This window comes from Meriones unguiculatus, chromosome 16 (assembly GCF_030254825.1).
Source record: "Meriones unguiculatus strain TT.TT164.6M chromosome 16, Bangor_MerUng_6.1, whole genome shotgun sequence".
Lineage (NCBI taxonomy): Eukaryota > Metazoa > Chordata > Mammalia > Rodentia > Muridae > Meriones > Meriones unguiculatus.
The window spans coordinates 85528-112009 of NC_083363.1; the positions used below are offsets into that span (position 1 = coordinate 85528).

Below are 26482 nucleotides of genomic sequence, written 5' to 3' on the forward strand. Positions count from 1 at the left end.
GAGTTTTCCATACAGCTAAATAGGCAGAAGCAGAAGGAATGTAATTGCCTTTGGCAGGGTTACTAAATGACTAGAAATCACAGGATGGCCCACCAAGATGTGCTAATAATGGTAATTTGGAAAGTTCCTCAGAAGAGTTACTTAGGAAGCCCCGAGGGAGAGGAGGATTTAAGGTGTTTCAGGAAGATGATCTTATTGAAAGCCCCAGGTCCGCCAGGAATGCACTATTGTATCGGACAGTAGTCTGGTCAAGCCAGATGCCAAAATTTAGGGGGCAGCAAGGTGCCAGAAGGCCCCCGACACACCATTTGCCTGCAAATTTCATGATTTCCTCATTTTTGATTGCTGAGTAGTATTCCAAGATATGATAAACATAATGAAATCTATACACCTAAAGAAGATAAGCAAGAAAGAGGACCCAGGGTAAGATGATCAATCCTCACTTAGAAAGACAAACGGGATGTGCATTGGACATAGGAGAAAACAAGTAACAGGACAGGAGCCTACTTCAGAGGGCCCCTGAAAGACTCTACCTAGCAGTGTATCAAAGCAGATACTAAGACTCATAACCAAACCTGCGGCAGAGTGCAAGAAATCATATGAAAGAAGGGGGAGTTAGTATGACGTGGAAAGGATAGGAGCTCTAGAAGGACCAAATATATCTGGGCACAGGGGTCTTTTCTGAGACTGACACTCCACCAAGGACCGTGTATGTATATAACCTAGAACTTTTGCTCAGATGAAGCCCATGGTAGCTCAGTAACCAATTGGTTTCCCATAGTAAGGGGAACAGGGACTATTTCTGACAGGAACTCAATGGCAGGCTCTTTGACCTCTCCACCCCCCAAGGGAGGAGCAGTCCTGCTAGGCCACAGAGTAGGACTTTGCAGCCAGTCCTGAAGATACCTGATAAAACAGGGTCAGATGAAAGGGGAGGAGGTCCTCCCCTATCAGTGGACTTGGAAAGGGGCAGGGAGGAGATGAGGGAGGGAGGGTTTGGGAGGGAATGAGGGATCAGGATACAGCTGGGATACAGAGTTAATAAAATGTAACTAATAATAAAAATAAATAAAAAGAAATTTTATTTTATTTTTATTAATTACAGTTTATTCACTTTGTATCATAGCTATAGCCCCTTCCCCACCCCTTCCCAATCCCACCCTCCCTTCCTCTTCTTCTCCTACATCCCTCCTCCAGTCCAATGATAGGGGAGTCCTCCTTCCCTTCCATCTGACCATAGTCTATCAGGTCTTATCAGGGCTGGCTGCATTGTCTTCATCTGTGGACTGATAAGGGTGCTCCCCACTCAGGTGGAGGTGATCAAAGAGCCAGCCCATGAGTTCATGTCAGAGACAGTTCCTGTTCCTATTACTGGGGAACCCTCTTGGACACTGAGCTGCCATGAGCTACATCTCTGCAGGGGTTCTAGGTTATCTCCATGCATGGTCCTTGTTTGGAGTATCAGTCTCACAAAAGACCCCTGTAGCACTGTTTTCTTTCTTTCTTTCTTTCTTTCTTTCTTTCTTTCTTTCTTTCTTTCTTTCTTTCTTTCTTTCTTTCTTCTTTCTTTTCTTTCTTTCTTCTTTTTAAGATGCTTTCATTCTTTTTCTTCATTGTATGATTTTGGCTTCTTTGTACAAAATCAAGTGTCCATAGGTGTGTGGTTTTATTTATGGGTTTTCAGTTTGATTCCATTGATCAACCTGCCTATTTTTATGCCAATATCATGCAGTTTTTATTATTATAGTTCTGTAATACAGCTATAATCAGAGATGGTAAAAGTTCCAGAAGTTCTTTATTATACAGGATTGTTTTAGCTATCTTGGGTTTTGTTTTTCTATATAAAGTTGAGAATTGCTCTTTTAATATCTGTAAAGAAATGAGTAGGAATTTTGATAGGAATTGCATTGAATCTGTAAATTGCTTTTGGTAAGATGGCCATTTTTATTATGTTAATCCTATTTATCCATGAGCATGAGAGATCTTTCCATCTTCTCTTTAGAGACTTGAAGGTGTTTTCATATAGGTCTTTCACTTGCTTGGTTAGAGTTACACCAAGATACTTTAAGTTATTTGTGGCTATTGTGAAGGGTGTTGTTTTCATAATTTCTTTCTTAGTACATTTATCATTTGTATAGCGGAGGGCTACTGATTTTTTAGAGTTAATTTTATATCCAGTCACTTTGCAGAAGGTGTTTATCAGCTGCAGGAGTTCTCTGGTAGAATTTTTGGGATCACTTATATATACTATCATATCATCTATAAAAGAGATACTTTGACTTCTTCCTTTCCAATTTTTATTGCCTTGATCTCCTTTAGTTGTTTTATTACTCTAGCTAGAACTTCAAGTACTATATTGAATGCATATTGAAAGAGTGAGCAGCCTTGTCTTGTTCCTGAGTTTTGTGTAATTGCTTTAAACTTCTCTCTACTTAATTTGATGTTTGCTATTGGCTTTCTGTATATTGCCTTTATTGTGTTTAGATGTGGGCTTTGTATCCTTGATTTCTCCAAGACTTTTAACATAAAAAGGTGTTGTATTTTGTTAAAGGATTTTTCAGCATTTAATGAGATGATCATGTGGGTTTTTTCTTTCAGTTTGTTTATATGGTGGATTATGTTGATGGATTTTCATATATTGAATCACTCCTGCATGCCTGCGATGAATCCTACTTGATCATAGGGAATAATACTTTTGATATGTTCTTGGATTAAATTTCTGAGTATTTTGTTGAGTATTTTTGCATCACTGTCCATAAGGGAGATTGGTCTGAAGTTCTCTTTCTTTGTTGAGTCTTTGTGTGGTTTAGGAATGAGAGTGACTATGGCCTTGTAGAATGAATTTGGTAATTTTCCTTCTGTTTCTATTTTATGGAATAGTTGACAAGTATTTGACAACAATAATTTGACAAATAGTTGACAACAATTCTCAATTTCATAAGTTCTTCTGTGAAAGTCTGGTAGAATTTGGTTCTAAAACTATCTGGCCCTGGGCTTTTTTTGATTGGGAGACTTAATGACTGCTACTATTTCCCTAGTGGTTATAGAACTATGTAAATTGTTTACCTCACTTTAATTTTACTTTGGTAAGTTGTATCTATAAAAAAATCATTTATTTCAATTTTGTGTAGTACAGGCATCTGAAGTAAGACTTAATGATTCGTTGTATTTCCTCAGGGTTTGTTGTTTTGTCCTCCTTTTCATTTCTGATTTTGTCAATTTGGATACTCTCTGCCTTTTAGTTAGTTTGGCTAAGGGTTTGTAATTCCAAAAAGAGAGACACAACAGTAAGATGGGCTCCACAGGTCCCAACAGCTTTCTGAAGTCCCGTGGTTGATTGCATTTTCAGAATCTTTTGCCACGGACCGGCCCAGTCGAGCTCCCGTTGTCCGCGGGAGAACAAGGCTTTGGACAGGCAGACACGGTTTCGGCGAAGAATTGACAGACAGAGACACCTTGATGGTTTTGACTCTGCTGCAACTTTACTGAAATCAAGCAGTGTTTTTATAATGATTTCACAAAAGGCACCTTAAAACTGGCATACTTCCCAGAACATTCAGACTTTTACCAAGAATACAAAGTTTACATTTTAACTCAAAACACAGTCAAACATAAAGCAGTACCCACAAATAATCTTGGCCTAAAAACTTTTTGATCAGAGCAAACAAAGGAAAAGAAACCTCAAATATAGTTTCATTATTGCTAACCAGTGAAGAGGAAAATCAGAAGCTAAGTCAAATGCCTGCCAAAGTCCCTCTCTATATCAAAATCTAACTATACCTTTGTTAACCCTCCTCCCATATGTCCTGCCCAAGATTTATGATCTTCCTTAGGAACAAGGCACTGAAGGGAGGGGGAAACTCCCGCCAGCTGCACCTCTCATGCTATTATTTCTTAAGAAGGAGCCTATTATTATTTCACTATTCTTAATGCCTATTAATACTAAATCCAATTCATTACTTTCCTTAAACTTATTTTTATTAAAGCCTTTAACAATCTACTAATGATAAATTCTTTATAAAGTTAGTTGTGCTGTTTCAGGTGTCACAGAGAAAGACCAAAGAATTCATTATTCCAGCCCCAGAGCCACAACTGAAGAAGCGTAGAAATCTCAGAACACGTCTCTTTTCCAAGTGGGATGAGTTTGCCAGGGACCTTCCAGGGGGCGTATTTCCAGGGAAATCATATCCCCCGCCCTATAGCTTATGCTACTATGGTGACACTGGCGTGGGTGTAGCGATCTTTAGATGCCAAAATAAAAGCATTTGAAAAAATCCAACACCCACTCATGTTTAAAGTCTTGAGGAGATCAGGGATACAAGGCACATACCTAAAGACAATAGTAAAGACAATATACAGCAAGCCTATAGCCAACATCAAACTCAATGGAGAGAAACTTGAATCAATCCCACTGAAATCAGGTACAAGGCAAGGATGCCTATTCTCTCCATATCTCTTCAACATAGTAGTTGAAATCCTAGTTAGAGCAATAAGACAACTAAACGAGATCAAGGGGATACAAATCGGAAAAGAAGTCAAAGTGTCATTATTTGCAGATGCTATAAGAGAATAAATGAGTCACCCCAAAAATTCATCCAGAGAACTCCTTCAGCTGATAAACACCTTCAGCAAAGTGGCTGGATACAAAATTAACTAAAAAAAAAAAAAAATCAGTAACCCTCCTATATAAGAAACACAAAAGGGCTGAGAAAGAAATTATGGGAACTGTACCCTTCACAATAGCCACTAATAACATAAAGTACCTTGGTGTGACTCTAACCAAGCAAGTGAAAGACCTATATGAAAGAAACATCAAGTCCATGAAGAAAAAAAATTGAAGAAGATATCAGAAGATGGAAAGATCTCCCATGCTCATGGATTGGTAGGATTAACATAGTGAAAATGGCTATCCTACCAAAAGCAATCTACAGATTCAATGCAATTCCCATTAAATACTAACACAATTCTTTACAGACCTTGAAAGAACAATTCTCAATTTCATATGGAAAAATAAAAAACTCAGGATAGCTAAAACAATCCTGTACAACAACAGGTATCTCCATCCCTGATCTCAAGCTGTACTACAGAGAAATAGAAATAAAAATTGCATGGTACTGATATAGAAACTGAATGGTGGATCAATTGAATCAAACAGAAGACCCAGAAATAAACCCACATACCTACGGATACTTAATTTTTGACAAAGATGCCAAAACCATACAATGGAAAAAAGATAGCACCTTCAACAAATGGTGCTGATCTAACTGGATATCTACATGTAGAAAAATGCAAATAGATCCATATTTATCACCCTGCACAAAACTAAAGTCCAAGTGGATCAAAGACCTCAACATAAAATCAGACACACTAAATCTGTTAGAAGAAAAAGTGGGGGAAGAGCCTTGAACTAATTGGTACAGGAGACAACAGAACACCAACAACACAGACTCTAAGATCAACAATCAATAAATGGGACCTCATGAAACTGAAAGTCTTCTGTAAAGCAAAGGACACTGCCATTGAATAAAACAACAGACTACAGACTGGGAAAGGATCTTCACCAATCCTATATCTAACAGAGGGCTAATATCCAGAATATATGAAGAATTGAAGAGATTAAACAGCAACAAACCTAGTAATCCAATTTAAAAAAATGGGGTGCAGAGCTAAACAGAGAATTCTCAATAGAGGAATATCGAATGGCAGAGAAACACTTAAGGAAAATGCTCAACATCCCTAGTCCTCAGGGCAATGCCAATCAAAATGACCCTGAGATTTCACCTTACACAAATCAGAATGGCTAAGGTCAAAAACTCAAGAGACAATATATGCTGGAGACGATGTGGAGAAAAGGAAACCTTCCTTCATTGGTGGTGGGAATGTACCTTGTATAACCACTTTGGAAATCAATCTGGCCCTTTCTCAGAAAATTAGGAATAGTGCTACCTGGAGATCCAGCTATACCACTCCTAGGGATATATCCAAAATATGCTCAAGTATAGAACAATGACATTTGCTCAACCATGTTCATAGCAGCTTTATTCGTAATAACAACTTCATTTGATATGTACTTATCAGAATCCTATGTAACATTGCCACAGATTTTTCATACTCTTCATACCTTCCTGACCTCACATAGGCATTCACCCACATGGACATACACAGATGCCCCTCAGGAGGCTTCACATGGTCTCACTCCCCATGACCTGCTTTCCTTCATTAAACATTAGATACACCTAGGGGCCCTTATCTTGGAATGCCATGGCCATGTTTCTCCCCTCCTTCACAGCTGACTTGTGCTTGCTATGAGGCTTCATGGGCCCCAGAAGAAGACAATGCAGCTGCATGGGCCCCAGCCTATCCCCTAGCTTCCATGGGGGTAGTTCCTCTTTCAAAAATAAAGTAAGTGCTACTGGCTTTCTTAAACCAAATTCTGAGCATGACTACAACTTGGGACACCACTGTGGCCCATGTTGTCAGCTCATAGTAGCACTGGGAGCCAGCCACCAAGCTTAGGCAGGAGGCCTCTTAAGGGGGAGCAGGGATCCAGAACATCTCTAAGCACCCTGGCCCCCCAGATGGTGTACTTCACTGTTGCATTCCCCTATGTGGTCCTCGTGCTGCTGGTGCGAGGTGTGCTGCTGCTTGGAGCCCTGGATTGTATCATCTACTATCTCAAGCCTGACTGGTCAAAGCTGGGGTCCCCTCAGGTGAGTAAAAGTAGCTTTATTCATAATAGCCAGAATCGGGAAACAACCCAGATGTCTATCAATGGAGATTCAGAAAGGCAAATAGGATGAACATCGGAAGAGGGAGAAAACAGGGAACAGGACAGAAGCCTACCACAGAGGGCCTCTGAAAGACTCTTCCCAGCAGGGTATTGAAGCAGATGCTGAGACTCATAGCCAAACTTTGGGCAGAGTGCAGGGAATCTTATGAAAGAAGGGGGAGATGAAAGACCTGGAGGGGACAGGAGCTCCACAAGGAGAGCAACAGAACCAAAAAATTGGGCCCAGGGGTCTTTTCTGAGACTGATACTCCAACCAAGGACCACTCATGGAGATAACCTAGAACCCCTGCACAGAAGTAGCCCATGGCAGCTCAGTGTCATGTGTCAAGTAGGTACCCTAGTAAGGGGAACAGGGACTGTCTCTGACATGAACTCAGTGGCTGGCTCTTTGATCACTTCCCCCTGAGGGGGGCCCAGCCTTAACAGGCCACAGAGGAAGACAATGCAGTAGTTCTGATAAAACCCAACAGGCCAGGGTCAGGTGAAAGGGCAGGAGGACCTCCCCTATCAGTGGACTGGGGAAGGGGCATGGGAGGAGAAGAGGTAGGTAGGGTGGGATTGAGTGGGGATGAGGGAGGGGGCTACAGCTGGGATACAAAGTGAATAAATTATAATAAATTAAAAAATACAAAAAGTATTACCTTTGGGTATCTTAGATGTTTCATAAACCTTAAAATGCTAATTGTTTATATAAAACACTATTTGTTAGAGTCATGATTTTATTGGGCTATAAAATTTAATGTTATACATAGAAACTGTCATATAGCAACTGAATGGTGGATCAATTGAATCAAACATTAATTTTATTGAGAGTTTCCTTCTAAAACAGATTCTAAATATATATTTTATAATTTTTATCTTATTTAAATAATAAATAATATTAAATTAATATGATTTCTTCTAAATATTCTTAGCATAAAACTATTATATATAAGGTATTTTATTTAGGCTGTAATATAAATATATATTTCTAAAAAAATCTTATGTTAAATTACCTTTTTACTCCAAATGGATTCTGAATAATTATTTCCTTTAAGAAGCAAACTATGTTTTTTCATTAACAGAACTAACAATGTGACTAATAAATAAAAACATTGAACATTGGAACTTATTAATTTAGCAGACTTCTAGCTTCCAGCAATCTAAATATTAAGAATGCCATCAGATGTCATCCCCTATCTTGCTGTAACTAATTTTGCCTTGATTTAAAAGCTTTTTTTTTTCTGTAAAAATATAAAACTTTATGAAACTGTTCCCACACTGAAATGAAGAATTTGGGCTAATCAATATCTGTGTTCTCAGGCCATGGTCACTCAAAATGTCTCCATAATAAACTATCTCTTACCTTTTTAAATATGAGCTTTAGTTTTTATGTCAACAATACCAATACTCTATGATCTTGATAACTGAGAAAAACCACAAATTCCATGTGAATTTGTGTTACAGTGATTTGTTTGGAATAACATGATTTTTTTTTTCTTACAATTATTTACTTATATTAGATCATGAACAAAGAAAGGCCAAACAATGTCAGTTTCATTTCTTTTTCTATTGTGTTTATTTTCAACTAATAATTATTTCATTATTAAATATTAATATTTTAATAATTACTAATTATTAAAATAATTATTTTAATTCTAAGAATTTCAATTCAATAACAAATAATTATAAAATTCATTGTTACGATAAACTAATGAATTTTATATTGAGGTTTAAGTTTCGGATGTAAGTTTTAGGACTTCCAATTTTAATGTCAAATATTTTTAATTTCATTTCTGTCAAATTTGGCTCTTAAGATTTTGAGAATTCAGGAAGTATTTTAGCATTCTCATTATAACCCATATTTTTTCTTGTAAACACAACTCAGAGAGGTGTTTGGGCCAGAGTTTCATTATTACCTTTGTACAACAATGGTACCAACAAGGGGAGGACATTCCTTGTGCAACCTGCACAAGTCCCTGCAGGGCATTAATTGACTCTTTGGGATTTACACTCCCAATGATACAGTCAAGGAAATCAGTTCTTCTTGGTCTCAGATAATAGCTCTCCCTTGACACACTAAAGGCTCAGACTTTCACTCTCTGACTACAAACAAGTGCTTTACTGTCCTTACAGCTCTTTCTTCTGTCACAGAAGTCAGGTGTAGGCACTGTTAGAGCTCTCAAGGACCCAACACCAGCCATCAGGTCAACCACACAGGTGAGCGATTGAGAGGTAAGACAACAATGGGCAGGTAACAGACTCAAAATGTGAGTAAATAGGCATTACTTGACCACTAGATAATGTTCTATGTAAGAATCATAGGTTGAGAATATAAAAATGGCAGTCAGTGATGGTGATGGGGGACAGTCACAACTTTTTCCTATACAGCACAGAATTTCAACCTAGAGAAATGAACTTACCCACAGTACAAAATATAATTTCATTTCCTACCACTACAATATGAAGAAATTAAACCAAAATTTTTACTTTTCTTATTTGCCTCTGATACGTGTCTTTTTTTCTTAGATTTGTTGCTAACCTGACCTTATAAGAATTCATTAATGGATAAATCTAACTCACAGCTACTATTTTGTTCTGTTTAACGAAGGTACTCTCTCATAAAGGCTGTTGACACAAAAATCATAGCTCTTATCTTAAAGGAAATAAAAGATAATTTATTCTGGATCCATTCGGCCTGGAAACAGAGATTTATGTTACCTCCAATTCTATGAATGTGGAAGCAGTTTCATTAAGTTTATTATTTTACAGAAAAAAAGCAAACTTTTAAATCAAAGCAAGATCAAAGTATGTTGGTGGGTGCATCAGAGATATCAGTTATAATATAGAAAAAACTTTTCTGTAGGTACAAGATGCTGTCTTATGGCATCCTTAGCTTTTTGGTTGGTGGAAGATAGTGATCTGCTAAGTTAATAGATTGCAAATAGTTTTATCTATTAGTCTCAAGATGCTAATTTAGACACAGCATGGGCAAGAAATGGCTATTCTAGAGGACTAAGACTAGTCCAAGATAAGGTAACTAGCCTCTGAACCTGCAACATTCCAATATCCCAGCAGTACTGCAGGTCTAACCCATCAGTCTCTGCAGGCTTCTCTTTGGAAGTCTTCTTCAAAGGCAAGAAGAAAATTGTATGTGTTTCAGAGGAAGTAATTACAGAAATTGTGCTCCATCCCACCACAGTGTGCTTCCAATCTAAAATAAGCTAATTTTTTTTTTAAATTTCCATCTTTAATCAAATGGCAGTAATTCCTAAACTGGGACTATTTTAACGTTTGCTGTTACATGAATTCTTTTTAATTCAGCTATATTTTTAAAAGAAGTTCTTTCTAATAATATGTGGACTTGTTTCCCTGTTTCATGATGGTTTCCTTTAGATTACTGCTGAATTGTTACAAATTAGGATTAGGATTAGCTGAAAAGCCCTAGGGACAAACTGACTTCTCCAAATTTTCCTGAGGAAGTTTATTGTCTACCCTAACATCTTTCTTCATGAGTTGCACTTACAGAACATGAGATATTAAGAGCCAAAATGTTCTACTGTGATTTTATTCATCTTTTATCACAATTTGTTAGGAAGGGTTAGCCATTTTCCTTGGGAGCACGAAAAACATCAAAACAAACATGGTAATGTGGGAGGAGACAAAGAATTCAGGAAGCAAAAGATATTTAAGTCCTAGGTCATTCTCTATGTTACAAACAAAAAAATTAATCTTTCCAAAGAAATATTGGAAATCTGCTAGACAAAAGTAGTCTTTTAAGAGTCATAGATTCCTGATACGTTTCTCTAGAAGTGAGTAAACAAGTGTAGTAATTCAAACTTAGGTGTTAGTATTTTGGAACACAACCTGCGCCTGGTTACCCAGCAATTTATGATGTCATCATGTGCATCACCACATGGAAGGCGTGGTTACCTTGCCCCTTAAAGGGCCAACCCCGACACGTGGTCTCTTACTCTTTCTCTCTTACTCTCCTCTCTTACTTTCTCTCTCTCTCTCTCTCTCTCTCTCTCTCTCTGGCACCTCTTCCCTTTTCTCTCCCTCTCTCCATGTCCTTCTCCCCCCTCCCTCCTAATAAACTTTTTGCAGAGAATATCGGTTGATTCATGCTTTTTAATAATTTCACTATGTTTACAATTTAAATACCATATTATTGATTGTCAGGTCCAAAAGGAATCCCAAAATGACAGTCTTGACTCAGCTCAAGCTGGAAGGACTGCCCTAGAAAGATAAAAGCTCACATGCAATATTCCTCAGAAACCTGTTTCACCAGAAAGGGCCAGTTCTCTTGGCATGTACCTGTGTTTACAATTCAAAGCCCGTGCTAGCCTCCAGGCTCCTTTAATTCCCATTCACACATACCTGTTAATGCATTTCAAAGTCCACGTAGCATTCTGGCCTTTCTCCTCTCATCTTCTACTCCAAACTCCCAGTCTGTTTCAGGTCACAGGCTTCCTTCCCCTCAAAAATGATTTTTCAACACCTACTACTCTAGCCATGGCCATGGCTGGTCTGCTGCTTTTTTTCTCTCTGCTCTGAACTCTTCCAGATGTCTCTGGCTGTTCTCTCTCCCTTATCTACAATAAAAAAACAAAAAACAAAAAACCTTTCCCCACAACCATGGAACAACCATTCAGTGGTTTCTTTACTGGATTCTTGCTTACACTGATTTTCCTAGAAACAAAAAGACAAACTCTAGTGATAGCAGCTCAGCCTGTAGCCTGGGCAGTTCTTTCCCTTACTGTCTAAACTGGTTCTCTCCTCTCCTGTCCCTCAAGCCCTTTGCTCCTACACTCAATGGACTCAGTTTTCTTATGAAGAACCAGCCTGCCTCCCCCGTAGGCTTAAAAGCATCGTGTAGTTAAGACAAACAAGGTTCTGTTTGTTTATGATTAAACCTTTGTTTCTCAAGAATTGGGCTATTCCCAACCTGTAACCTTAACTACAAACGATTCTGTACTGACTGTTCCAGGAATAGCAATTATGTTTTTGTGTTAAAAGTTAATAAGCATCTTGCAACCCTACCTTTGTTTCATAGGACTTGTTATGGCTGCCTTGTTATGACTACCTGTTATTATGTCCACATTGCAACCATTTCTTTGTTTCAGGAGGTCACTATGACTAACTTGTCATGTTCTGTTCATGTAATCCTGCCTATTTTGCTCACCAAATCCCCCATTTGGAAACCTGCTAACCTTGAACTGTAAAAGCTTTGTCTTCCTCACATCCATGGCTGACATGTCGAACCCAGCCTTAGAGAGAGGCAGCTTGTGTACACTAACAAAAAAAATCATTCTTTAATTAATTGCTTGTTTTAGTTAATCTGGCCATGATGATTTAGATCAGTAGTCTTTGTCCTCCTATTTTTGAGATTAGCACTTATACTTTTCTCTCAAAAAATAAGACTCTGGGACAGGTTCTATCACCCTTTCACCCAGACTCCCAAGTTTTATTAGCTTTATCATTTCATTAATACTTATACATGAATGTGTTAGGAAATGTGCGTGGAAACGTGCGCCTGTAGAGGTTACACGCGGGTCCACAGATCACACCACGAGATCGTTCCACGTGGGAGGTTTATTAGGGGAAGGGGGTAAGGGGTCGCAGGGAGACAAGGCAGAGAAGGGGGGGCTCCTGTTCTCTTTATAGGGTGATTCAGAGCATGCGCGGGTGGATCCAGGTGGTCAGCAGGTGGTCTGGGTGTCTTTCCAAATGCCTGATAACCGGTCTGTCAGGTCCCAGGGGCTGCCTGTAGAAGTGCCTGCTTGCTGATCCCAACAGAATGTGTCCATAATTTGTGGCTCTTTTTAAAATTTCTATTTGCATTATCTTTCTAACATAAAAACTGGCATGCAAGTAGATATATTAGAAAACAGTTATTTTTTGTAGGCACATTTAATTGAGGTATAATATATATCTCCCTGCATAAGTAATAAATACCTTCTGAATTTAATGTTACTTTATTTATTAATTTTTTTTGTTTTTTACTATTTATTCATTTTATCTCAGTTGTAGTCCCCTCCCTCATCTCCTCCTAGTCCCACTTTCTCTCCCTGTTCTCCCATATCCCCTTCCCCTAATTCACTGAAAGGGGGAGTCCTTCCTACTTACCATCTGACCTTAGCTTATCAAGTTTCATCAGGACTGCCTGGATCCTCTTTCTCTGTGGCCTGGCAAGGCTGCATGGCCAGAGTAAAGTGATCAAAGAGCAGGCAACCAAGTTCATGACAGAGGTGGTCCCTGCTCCCCTTACTTGGGAACCACCATGGAGACTGAGCTACCTATAGGATACATCTGAGCAAGGGGTCTAGGTCCTCTCCATGCATGGTCTTTGGTTCATGCATCAATCTCTGCAGGGTCCCCTGGACTCAGATTTTTAGCTTTGTTGGTCTCCTTGTGGAAATCCTGTTCCCTCTGAGTCCCCCCTCCTCCCTTCTTCCATAAGACTCTATCCTGTTTGCCATTCTGAATGAGATTAGAGCATCCTCCTTAGGGTCCTTCTTGTGTTTTAGCTTATGTCTGTAGATTTTAGTATGGCTATCCTATATTATATGGCTAATATCCACTTATAAGTGAGTATATACCACGCATGTCTTTCTGGTTCTGGGTTACCTCACTCAGAATGAGCCTGCAAATTTCATGCTTTCCTTGTTCTTAATAGGTGAATAGGATTCCATTGTGTAAATGTGCCACAATTTCTGTATCCATTCTTTTGTTGAGGGACATTTAGGTTGTTTCCAGATTCTGGCTATTACAAATAAAGCTGCTGTGAACATAGGTGAGCAAATTTCTTTGTTGAATGGTAAAGCATCCTTTGAGTATATACCCAGGAATGGTATAGCTGGATCTTGAGGTAGCATTATTCTTAATTTTCTGAGAAAGCACCAGATTGATTTCCAAAGTGGTTGTACAAGTTTACATTCCCACCAGCAATGGAGGAGTGTTCCCCTTTCTCCACATCCTCTCCAGCATGTGTTGTCATTTGAGTTTTTGATCTTCAATTGGGTATAAGAGGAATCTCAGATTCATTTGGATTTGCATTTCCCTGATGACTAAGGGTGTTGAGCATTCTTTTAAGCATTTCTTGGCCATTCAATATTTCTCTATTGAGAATTCTGTTTAGCTCACTATCCCACTTTTTTGTTTTTCCTTTAAAATTTTTTTATTTATTACAATTTAGTCACTTGGTATCCCAATTGTAGCCCCCTCCCTCATCCTCTCCCAATCCTGCCCTCCCTCCCTCTTCTTCCATTCCCCTCTCCCAGTCCACTGGTAGGAGAGGTCCTCCTCCCCTTACAGCTGACCCTAGCCTATCAGGTGTCATTAAGACTGGTTGTATTGTCTTCCTCTGTGGCCTGTTAAGGCTGCCCCCTCTTCAGGGGAAGGTGAGCAAAGAGGTAGCCACTGAGTTCATTCTGTATTCCATTTTAAAACTGGATTATTTGACCATCAAATTACCAACACAATTCTTTACAGAACTTGAAAAAAAATTCTCAACTTCATATGGAATAACAAGAAACCCAGAATTGTTAAAACATTCCTCTACAATCAAAGATCTTCTGGAGGTATCTCCATCCCTGATCTTAAGCTGTACTATAGAGCAACAGTAATAAAAACTGCATGGTATTGGCATAGAAACAGAATAGTGGATCACTGGAACCGAATAGAAGACCCAGAAATAAACCCACACACTTACGGACAAAGTAATCTTTGACAAAGATGCCAAAACCACACAATGGAAAAAAGATAGCATCTTCAACAAATGGTGCTGATTTAATTGGATGTCTACATGTAGAACAAATGCAAATAGATCCCTACTTATCCCCCTGCACAAAACTAAAGTTCAGGTGGACCAAAGACCTCAACATAAAACCAGACACATTAAACAGGTTAGAAGAAAAAGTGGGGAAGAGCCTTGAACTCATTGGTACAGGAGACTACTTCCTGAGCAGAACACCAACAGCACAGACTCTAAGAGCAACAATCAATGAATGGGAACTCATGAAACTAAAATGCTTCTATAAAGCAAAGGACACTGTCATCAAGACAAAACAAATGCCTGCAGATTGGGAAAGAATCTTCACCAACCCTCTATCTGACAGAGGGATAATATCCAGTAATATAAAGAACTAAAGAAGCTGAAAAGCAACAAACCAAGTCATCCAATTAAAAAATGGGGAACAGAGCTAAACAGAGAATTCTTGATAGAGGAATATTGAATGGCAGAGAAAACACTTAAAGAAATGCTCAATGTCATTAACCATCAGGGAAATGCCAATCAAAATGGCCCTGAGATTTCACCTTACACCTATCAGAATGGCCAAGATCAAAAACTCAAGTGACAACACATGCTGGAGAGGCTGTGGAGAAAGGGGAACCCTCCTCCACTGCTGGTGGGAATGTAAACTTGTACAACCACTCTGGAAATCAATATGGCACTTTCTCAGACAACTAGGAATAGCACTTCCTCAAGGTCCAGCTATACTACTCCTAGGCATTTATCCAAAAGAGGCTCCAGTACACAATAAGGACATTTAGTCAACCATGTTTGTAGCAGCTTTATTTGTAATAGCCAGAAGCTGGAAACAATCCAGATGTCCCTCAACTGAAGAATGGATGCAGAAATTGTGGTACATCTACACAATGGAATGTTACTCAGCAATGAACAACAAGGAAATCATGAAATTTGCAGGTAAATGGTGGGAACTAGAAAGGAACATCCTGAGTGAGCTATCCCAGAAGCAGAAACACACACACAGTATATACTCACTCATATAGACATATACTATAGGATAAACCTACTAAAATCTGTACATCTAAAGAAACTAATCAAGAGGGAGGACTGGCTAAAATGCTCAATCCCTATTCCTAAAGGCAAAGAGGATGGACATCAGAAGAAGAAGAAAACAGGAAACAAGTTAGGAACCTGCCACAGAGGGCCTCTGAAAGGCTCTGCCCTGCAGACTATCAAAGTAGATGGTGAAACTTAATGGCCAACTGTTGGGCAGAGTGCAGAAAATCTTATGAAAGAAGTGGAAAATAATAAGATCTGGAGAGGACAGGAGCTCCACAAGGAGAGCAACAGAACCAAAAAATTTGAACACAGGGGTCTTTCCAGAGACTCATACTCCAACCAAGTACCATGCATGAAGATAACCTAGAACCCCTGCACAGATGTAGCCCATGGCAGTTCAGTGTCCAAGTGGGTTCCATAGTAATGGGAACAGGGACTGCTTCTGACATGAACTGATTGGCCTGCTCTTTGATCACCTCTTCCCCCTGAGTGGGGAGCATCCTTACCAGGCCACAGAAGATGACAATGCAGCCACTCCTGATGAGATCTGATAGACTAGGATCAGAAGGAAGGAGAGGAGGACCTCCCCTATCAGTGGACTTGGGAAGGGGCATGCATGGAAAAGGGGGAGGGAAGGTGGGATTAGGAGGGGAGGAGGGGGGTTTATGGGAGATACAAAGTGAATAAAGTGTAATTAATAAAAATTAAAATAAAAAATAAAAAAATTGGATTATTTGGTTTGTTTGTGTCTAATTTCTTGAGTTCTTTATATATTTTGGATATTAGCCCTCTGTTGGATGTAGGGTTGGTAAAGATCTTCTCCCAGTCTGAAGGCTGTTTTATTCTATTGGCAGTGTCCTTTGCTTTACAGAAGCTTTTCAGGTTCATGAGGTCTCATTTATTAATTGTTTATTTTAGACCCTGAGCTGTTAGTGTTCTGTTTAGGAGGTTGTCTCCTGTGCCAATTAGTTCAAGGCTCTTCCCCCACATTTTCTTCTAACAGATTTAGTGTGTTTAGTGGTTTTATGTTGAGGTCTTTGATCGACTTGGACTTCAATTTCATGCAAGGTGATAGATATGGGTCTATTTGCATTTTTCTACATGTAGACATCCAGTTAGACCAGCAATATTTGTTGTAGATGCTATCTTTTTTTCCCATTGTATGGTTTTGGCGTCTTTGTCAAAAATCAGGGGTTCATAGGTGTGTGGATTTATTTCTGGGCCTTCAATTAGATTCCATTGATCCACCAGTCTGTTTCTATGCCAGTACCTTGCTGTTTTTGTTATGGTTGCACTATGGTAGAGCTTGAGATCAGAGTTGGAGATTCCTCCAGAAGATCTTTTATTGTGAAGAATTGTTTTAGTTATTCTGGGTTTTCTGTTTTTCCATATGAAGTTGAGAAATTTCCTTTCAATGTCTGTAAATAGTAGTCTTGGTATTTTGAGGGGAATTGCATTGAATCTGTAGATTGCTTTTGGTAGGATAGCCATTTTTTTTCACAATGTTAATCCTACCAATCCATGAGCATGGGAGATCTTTCCATCTTCTGATATCTTCTTCAATATCTTCAAAGACTTGAAGTTTTTTCATACAAGTTTTTTTCTTGCTTGGTTAGAGTTATACCAAGATATTTATTTATTTATTTATTTATTTATTTATTTATTTTGTTTATTTATGTGTGTGTGGCTATTGTGAGGGGTGTTGTTTCCCTAATTTCTTTCTCAGCCCATTTGTTTTTTATATACAGGAGGGCTTTTGATTTTTTATTTCATTTTATTTTGTATCCAGATACTTTGTTGAAGGTGTTTATAAGCTGAAGGAGTTCTCTGGCAGAATTTTTGGGTCATTCATGTATAGCATCTGCAAATAATGATACTTTGACTTCTTTTCTTATTTGAATCCCCTTGATTTCCTTTAGTTGTCTGATTGGTCTATCTAGGACTTCAAGTACTATGTTGAAGAGGTAGGGAGAGAGTGGGCAGCCCTGCCTTGTCCTTGATTTCAATGGGAGTGATTTAAGTTTCTCTCCATTGAGTTTGATGTTGGCTATAAGATTGCTGTATATTGCCTTTACTATGTTTAGGTATGTGCCTTTTATCCCTGATCTCTCCAAGACTTTAAATATGATTTGGATTTTGTCAAATGCTTTTTCAGCCTCTAAGGAGATGATCATGTATTTTTTCTCCTTCAGTTTGTTTATATGGTGGATTACATTGGGGATTTCCATATATAGAACCACCCCTGCATACCTGGGATGAAGCCTACTTGGTCATAGTGGAGGATCTTTGATGTGTTCTTGTATTCGGTTTGCAAGTATTTTGTTGAGTATCTTTGCATCAATGTTCATAAGGGAGATTGGCCTGAAATTCTCTTTCTTTGTTGGGTCTTTGTGAGGTTTGGGTACCAAGGTGACTGTGATTTCATAGAATGGGTTTGATAGTGTTCCTTCTTTTTCTATTTTGTGGAATAGTTTGAAGAGAATTAGAGTTAGCTCTCCTTTAAAGGTCTGGTTGAAAGTCTATTTTATTAGATATTAGAATGGCTACTCCTGCTTGCTTCTTGAATCTGTTTGCTTGCAAAACCGTCTTCCAGACCTTTACTCTCAGGTAATATCTATCTTTGTGATTTAGGTGGATTTCTAGTATGCAATAGATTGTTGGGTCTCATTTATGCATTTATGCATCCATTCTGTTAGTCTGTTTTTTTTTATTGGAAAATTGAATCCATTGATGTTGAGAAAGATTAATGACCAGTATCTGTTAGCTCCTTTTATTTTGATGTTGGTTGTTGTAGTGTGTTTGTGTGCTTGTCTACTTTTAGTTTTGCTATAGGTAAGTTATTTATTTCCTGTGTTTTTCTGGGTGTAGTTAGCCTTTTTGAGTTGCATTTTTTCTTGTAGTATTTTCTGTAATGCTGGATTTATGGGTAGGTACTGTTTAAATATGCTTTTGGTATTGAATATTTTGTTTGAAACATCTATGATAATTGAGAGTTTTACTGGGTATAGTAGTCTGGGTTGACATCTGTGTTCTCTTAGGTTCTGCATGAAATCTGTCCAAGCCCTTCTAGCTTTCATAGTCTCTGTTGAGAAGTCAGGTGTGATTCTGATGGGTTTGCCATTATATGTTACTTGGCCCTTTTCCTTTGTAGCTTTTTCTTTGTTCTGTATATTTAACTGTTTTGATTATTATGTGATGGGAGGATTTTCTTTTCTGGTCTAATAGGTGTTCTGTAGGCCTCTTGTATGCTTATAGGCATTTATTTTTTTTAAATTAGGGAATTTTTTTGTATGATTTTGTTGAAAATATTTTCTGAGCCTTGGAGATGGGAATCTTTTTTTCTCTCTCTCTATTCCTATTATTCTTAGGTTTTAACTTTTCATGTTGTCTTGGATTTCTTGGATGGATTGTGTCAGAAAGTTTTTAGATTTAACATTTTCTTTGATGGATGCATTGATTTTTTTTCCCCATTGTATCTCTAACACCTGAGAACTTTTCTTCCATTTCTTGTAGTCTGTTGTAGATGCTTACCTCTGTAGTTCCTGTTTTCTTCCCTAAGTTCTCCCTCTCCAGAATTTCTTCAGTTTGTGTTTTCTTTAATTTTTCCATTTGTGTCTTCAGATCTTGAAGCATTTTGTTGACTTCCCTCACCTGTTTGTATTTGCCTGTCTTTCCTTCAATTCCTTCATCTGTTTGTTTGAACTTTCCTTTCTTTTATTTCTTTCAACTATTTATTTTTTCTCTCATTTTTTTTATTTTACTAATTATACTTTATTCACTTTGTATCCCTCCATAAACTCCTCCCTCCTCCCTCCTGGTTCCACCCTCCCTCCCCCTTCTTCACGCATGCCCCTCCCCTAGTCCACTGATAAGGGAGGTCCTCCTCTCCTTCCTTCTGATCTTAGTCTATCAGATCTCATCAGGAGTGGCTGCATTGTCATCTTCTGTGGCCTGGTAAGGATGCTCCCTCCTCAGGGGGAGGTGATCAAAGAGCAGGCTAATCAGATTATGTCAGAGGCAAGCCCTCTTCCCATTACTGTGTAATTCACTTGGACACTAAAGTGCCATGGGCTACATCTGTGCAGGGGTTGTAGGTTATCTCCATGCCTGGTACTTGGTTGGAGTATGAGTCTCTGGGAAGACCCCTGTGTTCAAATTTTTTGGTTCTGTTGCTCTCCTTGTGGGGTTCCTGTCCTCTCCAGCTCTTACTATTTCCCACTTCTTACAAAAGATTCCATGCACTCTGCCCAACAGTTGGCCTTAAGTCTCAGCGTCTGCTTTGATAGTCTTCAGGGCAGAGCCTTTCAGAGGCCCTCTGTGGCAGGTTCCTAGGTTGTTTCCTGGTTTCTTCTTCTTCTGATGTCCATCCTCTTTGCCTTTTGGGATGGGGATTGAGCGTTTTAGTCAGGGTCCTCTCTCGATAATTTTCTTTAGATGTACAGATTTTACTAGGTTTATCCTATGTTATATGTCTACATGAGTGAGTTATTTAATTGTTTATTTAAAACAATTATTTAATTGTTTTCTCTCTAAAGGCCCACAATCTGTTTGACTGTATCTTCCTGTATTTCTTTACAGATTTTATTTGTTTCCTCCATTATCATCTTTATAAGCATAGATTTAAGGTCATTTTCTTGAGTTTCACTTGTCTTAGGGTATCCAGGGCTGCTTGCTCTTGGATAACTAGGTTCTGGAGATGTCATATTGCTTTGGCTTTTGTTGATTGTCTTTTTACACTGGACTTTACCCATCTGGCTGTCTCAGGCATTGGCTGGTAGTTTTTGATGCCTAATGGAGTCTTGGGCAGGTGAGGTTGGTTCAGTAAATCCCCTGGTCAGGAAGCTGGTTGCTCCAGAAGTAACCCTCCTCAGCTTGTTGGGTATGGTCTTCAACTGGTGGGTGGTTCTTTGGGAATTGCCGTAGCTCTCCCCAGGTGTATGATTCTGTGGGCTAAGTGGGATCCTTGGGAGCCCAGGGGCTCTCCTTTTACCAAGGGAAGTCTGGGAGATAGGTTTCCTGCCACTGGCTTTCTTGCTCTCAATCTAATGAGCTGCCTCTGCTCAGACAGTGTGTTTGCTGGGCACAGCCTTCTTGAAGAACCAGGGAGCCCAGAGGTTTGGTCGGTCTCAATAGGAAGACAGGTTGAGCTTTGGAGCAACATCTGGGGCTGATTCCATGGCTTTTGGGTATTCACAGGTCTGAGATTGGAGCTCTGTGCCCTAGCACCCAGAAGGTAATCAGTGTCTGGTGAGCACAGCATACAGGCATGTGGCTGGAGGCTAGAGACCCCAAGCCTGTGAGAACCCAGAAACTTTTTCAGATAGTTACCCTGAGGTTAGACCTGATGTTTTCCTTACTGCAGTGTTCCCTCATGACTGGGAGATCCAGTCTGTGGTTTTAGGGGGTCAGCAGTTCAGTCTGATATGGTGAGCATGGCATGCAGGCGTGTGGCTCTGCACTGGTGACAGAGCACCTACAGGAACACAGGAACTTTTTCAGGTGTTAGCTGGGTGACCTGAAGTCAGGCCCAATTGCTTCCCTTACTGTGTGTTTTTTTTTTTTCTCACCTGGGGAACATGTTTCTTCTTTCATCTGTATATAAAATTGCAGTTGTGCTTTCTATTACCACATGAGCAGAACATTTTTGCAAATAAAACAAAATTTAAATAATTTACTTACTGTTATTATAGTTGGGAGTCACAAAATGTGCCACAAGTCATATTCCCATATCCATCCTCAATAAACCAATTTAAAAATCCAAGTTAAAAGTGGAGAGCAAATTTAAAAGATTTATTTAGTGTGGTCATATCAGGAAGAGGGGCAAAGAGGTCCAGAAAACACACCCAAGTCAGTGTTCATAGCCCTGAAGTGAGATAAAAATTTTTATAAAGAGCCAAGGATGTGTACACTCAAGAGTCCGAGTCAAGGTGTAATCCCATCCACTGCTGACTCATTATTGTCTGGGTTCTGTCTCATTCTACAAGGTGGCTTGATGAGTTGTTAGAATTGTGTGGAATCTCTTTCTGGAATACAAGTTTCCTCTTAGGCTAGCACCTTTTGTTTTCCAAGAATGACATTTCCAGGAAAATTTCTATTTCTTAGGGCCCATTGTTTCAATAGTCTTATAGTCAGAGTAAGAGACACTGTGTCTGTCTTTATAAAATCTTCATTTCTCTAGGATGTTTATATTATCACATAAGTAGTAACTACTTGAAAATACCGAAAACAAAATTTAAACAATTTTGTTGTTATAAAAGATAATTGTTGAGTGGAATTCATCTTCCCTCATTTTATATTAGATACTTATTCAATTGACAGTTGCTCATCGGTTATCCTAGGATGAATATGAACTTGATTCTTAGGAAGTGTTTTTTTTAATAAAAGTACAAACATCTATATGTAATATAAAATTATTTCATGTTCTCTTTTGGTAACATTGTATTGTGGAAATATTCAAACTTAGAGAATAGTTACAAAAAGAGCAAGTGACACTAATTTATCTCATATTTGAACTGATTGCCAATGTACACTTTTTCCAGAAAATTTTTGCTGTATCACATATTTATTGTTTGTCAACCCAAAATTTATCATCATCAGTATGTCCTGTTTATCATAATGCTGTCATCTGTCTATCTATCATCTATCTATCTATCTGTATCTATCTATTATCTATAATTTATCATTATCTATTTATCTGTCTATATATTTATCAACTATATATCTATTATCTATCATTATCTATCTATCTATCTATCTATCTATCTATCATCTATCCATCTATAAATTATCTATCCACCTATAAATCACCCATCGCTTTTTCTGGAACATTAGGCCATTGATTGGACATGCAGCATTTTCTTCCCACTAGATTTCTTGATGTTTCTTTCTAAAAACAACACAATATGTAAATTCTGTACAGTTAAAATGTTAAACAATTTAAAATGGGCAAAATTATCAAAGTCAGTACTCAAAATTTTCTAATTCTCTAAATAGTTTGCTATTTTTTTCAAGTGTATGATAATTTGGACACCAGCTTTTAAAATCTATTGTAACCAATTTCTCAATCTTAATTTCTATAACTGACATTTTGTAGGCAAAATATTTTGTGTTCATTTGAATTTTTCTCATATTTATTTATAATAAGAATTTAGTGTGTTCTCTGGGCAGTAGTGAAACTTCAGTGCCATGCTGTTTCAAAGCGTCACATTAGCAGCTGTGTAGTACTAGTTTTGTGTCATTTCTAGTAAGGTGACAGTATGTGGTTATGGGGCATCAACGAGATTTCTGTGCTATAAAGTTTACTTTGTGATTAGCAAGTAACTTGTAAAAAGAGTTTAGACAATGTAAACAACATATTTCTCAGCAAATATATAAACTACTTTTGCCTTCATTAGGGTCATCTAACATTCATTTCTACTTTGTAGTTATGCTTTGAGCAAATGGGATAGTTTTGTCTTCACTAACTGATTTTTTTTCTTGGTTTCATAGGATATGAGTTTGATGACTTTTTATATTCTCCAGGCAACAGCTATAATTCTTCCTCTTAACACTCAGGTTTTCTTAGAAGTAAAGATAAAACAAAAGAGAAAGTAAACTAAGTATGGAAAAAATCAATTCGAGTTCTGAAGGGTACTTCGTTCTTCTGGGATTTTCTAAGTGGCCTCACCTGGAGGTAGTTCTTTTTGTGATGATCTTAATATTCTACTTGGCAACACTGACAGGCAATCTTTTCATCATCGTCCTGTCACATCTAGATTCCCACCTGCACACACCCATGTACTTCTTCCTCTCAAACCTCTCTGCTCTGGATCTCTGCTACACCACTAGCTCTGTCCCTCAGCTGCTGTTCAACCTCTGGGGTCCAAAGAAGACAATATCTTATGCTGGTTGCATGCTACAACTCTATTTTGTCCTTGCACTGGGTACCACAGAGTGTGTTTTGTTGGTGGTTATGTCCTATGACCGCTATGCAGCTGTGTGTAAACCTTTGCACTACTCTGTCCTCATGAATCCTCGTTTCTGCCACATGCTAGCAGCAGCCTCCTGGGTATGTGGCTTTATGGACTCAGCACTTCATTCTCTCTTTACTTTCTGGGTACCTCTGTGTGGACATCACCAAGTGGATCACTTCTTTTGTGAAGTTCCAGCACTGCTTCAGTTATCCTGTGTTGATACTCGAGCTAATGAGATGACTCTACTGGTTGCAAGCTCTATTTTTGTTCTCATCCCTCTCATCCTTATTTTCACTTCCTATGGTGCTATTGCTCGGGCTGTTCTGAGGATGAAATCAAACACAGGATTTCAGAAAGCATTTGGGACATGTGGAGCCCATATCATGGTTGTATGTCTCTTTTTCATTCCAGCCATGTGCATTTATCTTCAGCTTCCAACAGAAAAATCTCAAGATCAAGCCAAATTTATTGCCCTCTTCTATACTGTTGTCACACCTAGCTTGAACCCTCTCATCTATACTCTAAGAAACAAAGATGTCAGAGGAGCAGTAAGGAGGCTGATGGGTCAGTAGTATCCTGAGGACTAGTGACATTAGCAATGTAATGGTGCATCTTTTCCCCAATGTTCTCCAGTCCGTCCATTGTTCAACTTCACTCTTCCACTGAAGCAGTGAGGCTTGTTTATATGTTCTCACAGACTCACACAGTATTATAGTGAATATAAATAGATTGTATCTGACTAAGAAAACTTCTGTTGAACATATCCTTGTTAAAAGTCAGACTTAAAAAGCAGCAATGTTTTATTCTCAAATTGTAACTGTAACGAATGCAAAATCTGTTCAGTCTGAGATTTGTTGTATGTATTGATGAAAGATCTGTTTTTAATTCCGAATGAAATAAGATGTTGTAATTAAAAGTTTTTATAATGCTTTTTTAATCTTTTGCTTTCAGTGGAGAACACTTTTGTATTGTATCTTTTGTTTAAGACACAATTAAATGTCTGATATACTTTTCTTCTTTACAAGCAAATGTCAGAAGGGATTTTGTTCCATATTTTTTATACTCTATTATCAGGATAGATATAAATTCATGACTTATAATAAATACATCTGAAGTACATGCAGATGTACTCTTATATATGATTTTCTGTTATACAATGTGTGGCCAGCACAGAGGAGGGCTTTGCAGCCAGTCCTGAACAGGATCAGATGAATGGGGAGGAGGTCCCCCCTATCAGTGGACTTGGAAAGGGGCACGATGGAGATGAGGGAGGGAGAGAGGGACTGGGAGGGAATGAGGGATCGGGACATGGCTGGGATACAGAGTTAATAAAATGTAACTGATAAAAATAAAAAAAAAAAAAAAAACAATGTGTGGCCAGTATTATAGAAGACTGATCTTTTACTATTGTGTATACATTATTTTTTTTTAAGATTTTGTTTCTAGATTTAAATTTTTAGTTTTCTCTTCCTTTTACTTTGTTAGACATGTCTGGATAGATTATTTTCCTTTGGGATATTACATAATTATAACATATATGTTATTAAATATCAGGCACATTTGTGCAATAGTCTCCTTAATTTGTAACCTAAAACAGTAATCAAAACTCTCTTAAAGTTAAACACATAATTGATAATTTTCAAGCCAGTGACATGAGTATCATGCTATTTTTATCATAATTATAAATTATTAGACACCTGTTAGATATTCTAATTGCCTTGTTTACCTTGGGCCAAACAGTTATCTACCTATGCTGTTTGAATCATCTCACCATCCATCTCCCCGCCCCTGTCCAATGCCATCCTCCTTAACCATCCTATCTTCCATCCATAATCTTATAAAAACTTGCTTTTGTTCTTCATCTGGGCCTTTTCACAACATTATTGGAGTATTGGCCCACATGGTTCCTTCTCCACGTTAACCCATTCTGGCATCTTCCTTCTTCCTCTTGTCCCTCTGTCTCTCGATTTTTCTCAAAAGCCAGGGAACCCTAGCCACACCTGCCCCATTCTGCCCTGCCCAGGTATTAAACACCCTGTTTAATCAGTCAGGTGTGTCTTAGGTAGGTTTACAGAAACTAGGATAGGTGTATCCAGCAGGCAGTAACCAAATCTTCAGGGACAGTAATTAACATTAGACCAACCTCCAACAAGAGTATGAAAAGCTGTCCTAGAGATCCATTGTTAATCTTTGTTTTTTTTTTTTTTACATTTTCTTTATTATTTTTTATAAATTATTCATTTTACATCCCAGTTGTAACTTCCTCCCCCATCTCCCTGTCCAACCTTCTGTCCCTCTTCCCACATATTCTTCTTTCTAATCTAGTCTTCAGAAACAAGAAGTCCCCCTCCCCTATTATCTGACCCCAGACTATAAAATTTCATGAGGACTTCCTTCTTCCTCTGTGGCCTGGATAAGGCAGCCCAGCCAGGGGCAAGTGATCAAAGAGCTGGCATCAGAGTCCGTGTCAAAGACAGCCCACATGGAAACAAACCTGCCTATCAGTTACATCTGTGCAGAAGGCCTAGGTTCTTTCCATGCATGGTCTTTGGTTGGTGCATCAGTCTCTGCAGGCCTTCTTGAGCCCAGATTTGTTGGCTTTGTTGGTATCCTTGTGGAACCCCAGTCTCCTCTGGGTCCTACTATCCCCCTGACTCTTCTATAAGACTCAAAGTCTTGCTGTGAGTCTCAGCATCTGCTTTGATTCTCTTCTGAGTCTATACTATTTGCCCTTCTGAGAATTAAGCATCCTCTTTAGAGTCCTCCTTGTTATTTGGCTTCTTTAGGTCTGTGGATTGCAGTATGGTTTTCCTTGTACTTTTTCTTTGTTAGTCTGTGTTGTCTCACCAGGGCATTATTGACCCACTATAAGATAACTACATTTAAAACACACACACATTCAGTAATATATATATATATATATATATATATATATATATATATATATAT

The 26482-nt window shown here is 38.5% G+C and overlaps 1 protein-coding gene across 1 annotated transcript; it reads left to right on the forward strand.

Annotated features, from left to right (window-relative positions):
* The first annotated feature begins 23181 nt into the window (after positions 1-23181).
* Positions 23182-24105, forward strand: LOC110562329 (olfactory receptor 2J3-like). The gene has a single exon (XM_021659045.1). It carries the CDS (start codon positions 23182-23184, stop codon positions 24103-24105), a length of 924 nt encoding a protein of 307 aa, XP_021514720.1.
* The last annotated feature ends 2377 nt before the right edge of the window (positions 24106-26482 follow it).